Here is a 1,557-nt window from a genome sequence, read left to right on the forward strand (position 1 = left end):
GAAGGCAGCACATCCTATTGCCCTGGAGAGAGCAATCCAGCTGCATGCCTGGTTTGTGCACAGGGGATGCCCTAAAGAGCATAGCTGCTGTGCTGGAAAAGGCATCTTTAAATTCCCCCTGGCAAAACTGTCTCAGTAACCTCTCCAATGTGTGCATTGTGCTCTTCATTTTCCTTCTCTTTTCAGGCATTGACCATGTCAGCATTAGATTGGACCTAGAAACATTATTCCAGTTCAGCCATCTTGTCCTGACCTTTAAGGTACATCTTTTGCCAGAGCTTTTATGTAATGTTATACACTAATTACTTAACCACAGGAATAAATTGCTTAGAGAGGCAGTGAAAACTCCATCTTTAGAGGTTTGTAAGAACAGGTTAGATAAACACCTGTCAACTATGGTTAAGGTATAGTAAATCCTGCCTCAGGGGAGGAGGATAGACTGAATAGCTCCTATTCATGTGCCTTCTGGTCCTATTTTCTATAAATCTGAGAATTAAAGCTAGGGAAAAAAATGCAAAATTAAGCCCTAAAAATATAGGACATAAATGCAGTTGCTCTTTCAACTTAGTTCAGCCTCTCATGCATATTCATTATGATCCAGATGGTTTCAATTTTTAATTTATTTATTTTTTTACAAAATTCCAACATTGTTATAGTAAACTTCCTTACTTAGAAAGTGATCTTGTATCTCTAGGAAGGTTACCCTTCCCTTTTGCTGGAGACAGTTCTAATGATTTCTTTTCAGAGAATCATGCAGCCAGCACAGTAGCCCTGTAATGAGCCTACAAGCTCCCAAACACAGAATTTTAGCAAGGAAAATGTCAATACAACAACCCTGGAGATGTCTTATCCATGCCTGCTTAAGGAAGTCCTGAAACAATATTTCTTGCAGACATTTCGGCCTGCAGCGATGCTGGTTGAGCGCTCTACCGACTTCGGTCAGACCTGGAAAGTGTTCAGATATTTTGCACAGGATTGTGCAGCTTCTTTTCCCAATGCCTCTTCTGGTCCAGCAAAAAGTGTGGGAGACATCGTTTGTGATTCAAGATACTCAGATATCGAGCCCTCCACTGATGGCGAGGTATTGCCACGTGTCTGTGTCTGTAGGAGCTCAGATCATGTGTGACCATTTCATGTTTTCCTCCTGTCTGTATCCACGAAAGGCAGATGTGTGTCCTTTGATCCTTTGAGTGGGTGCTCATCCCATCTCTACAGCTGTATTAATTTGTTTTGCAGGTTGTTTTAAAAGCTTTGGATCCCAGCTTTGAAATAGAAAATCCATACGTGCCATATATTCAAGGTATGGACACTACAGGTTTGCTCCAGAGATACTTTGCTGGTATTGTTTGGTTTGTGCACTGAAAGGGTCAACAGCTCAGCTGGGATAAGTGAATGATGAAGATTAGGTACCTAAAGATCTTAGGGAGACATGGTTTGAATAAATAAAATGGGCCAGTGTTGTTCTCTAGCCCTGAGGGCAAATGGCAAAGCTCTGCAGAGCTCATCCATGCAGCTGAACTGTCTTTCCTTCTGGGACCAGGTGGCCCAATCCACACT

At 42.1% G+C, this 1,557-nt stretch overlaps 1 protein-coding gene across 1 annotated transcript; it reads left to right on the top strand.

Moving 5' to 3' along the window:
- Positions 1–186: 186 nt before the first annotated feature.
- LOC103810418 (laminin subunit beta-4-like) lies at positions 187–1,300 on the top strand (the record flags this gene model as incomplete). The annotated part of the gene is made up of 3 exons (XM_009083313.1): positions 187–260; positions 893–1,081; positions 1,237–1,300. Coding segments are annotated over 3 exons (327 nt in total), but the record flags the coding sequence as incomplete, so codon positions are not given.
- Positions 1,301–1,557: the final 257 nt, after the last annotated feature.

This window comes from Acanthisitta chloris, unplaced genomic scaffold (genome assembly GCF_000695815.1).
Source record: "Acanthisitta chloris isolate BGI_N310 unplaced genomic scaffold, ASM69581v1 C16634148, whole genome shotgun sequence".
In the NCBI taxonomy this organism is placed as follows: Eukaryota; Metazoa; Chordata; class Aves; order Passeriformes; family Acanthisittidae; genus Acanthisitta; species Acanthisitta chloris.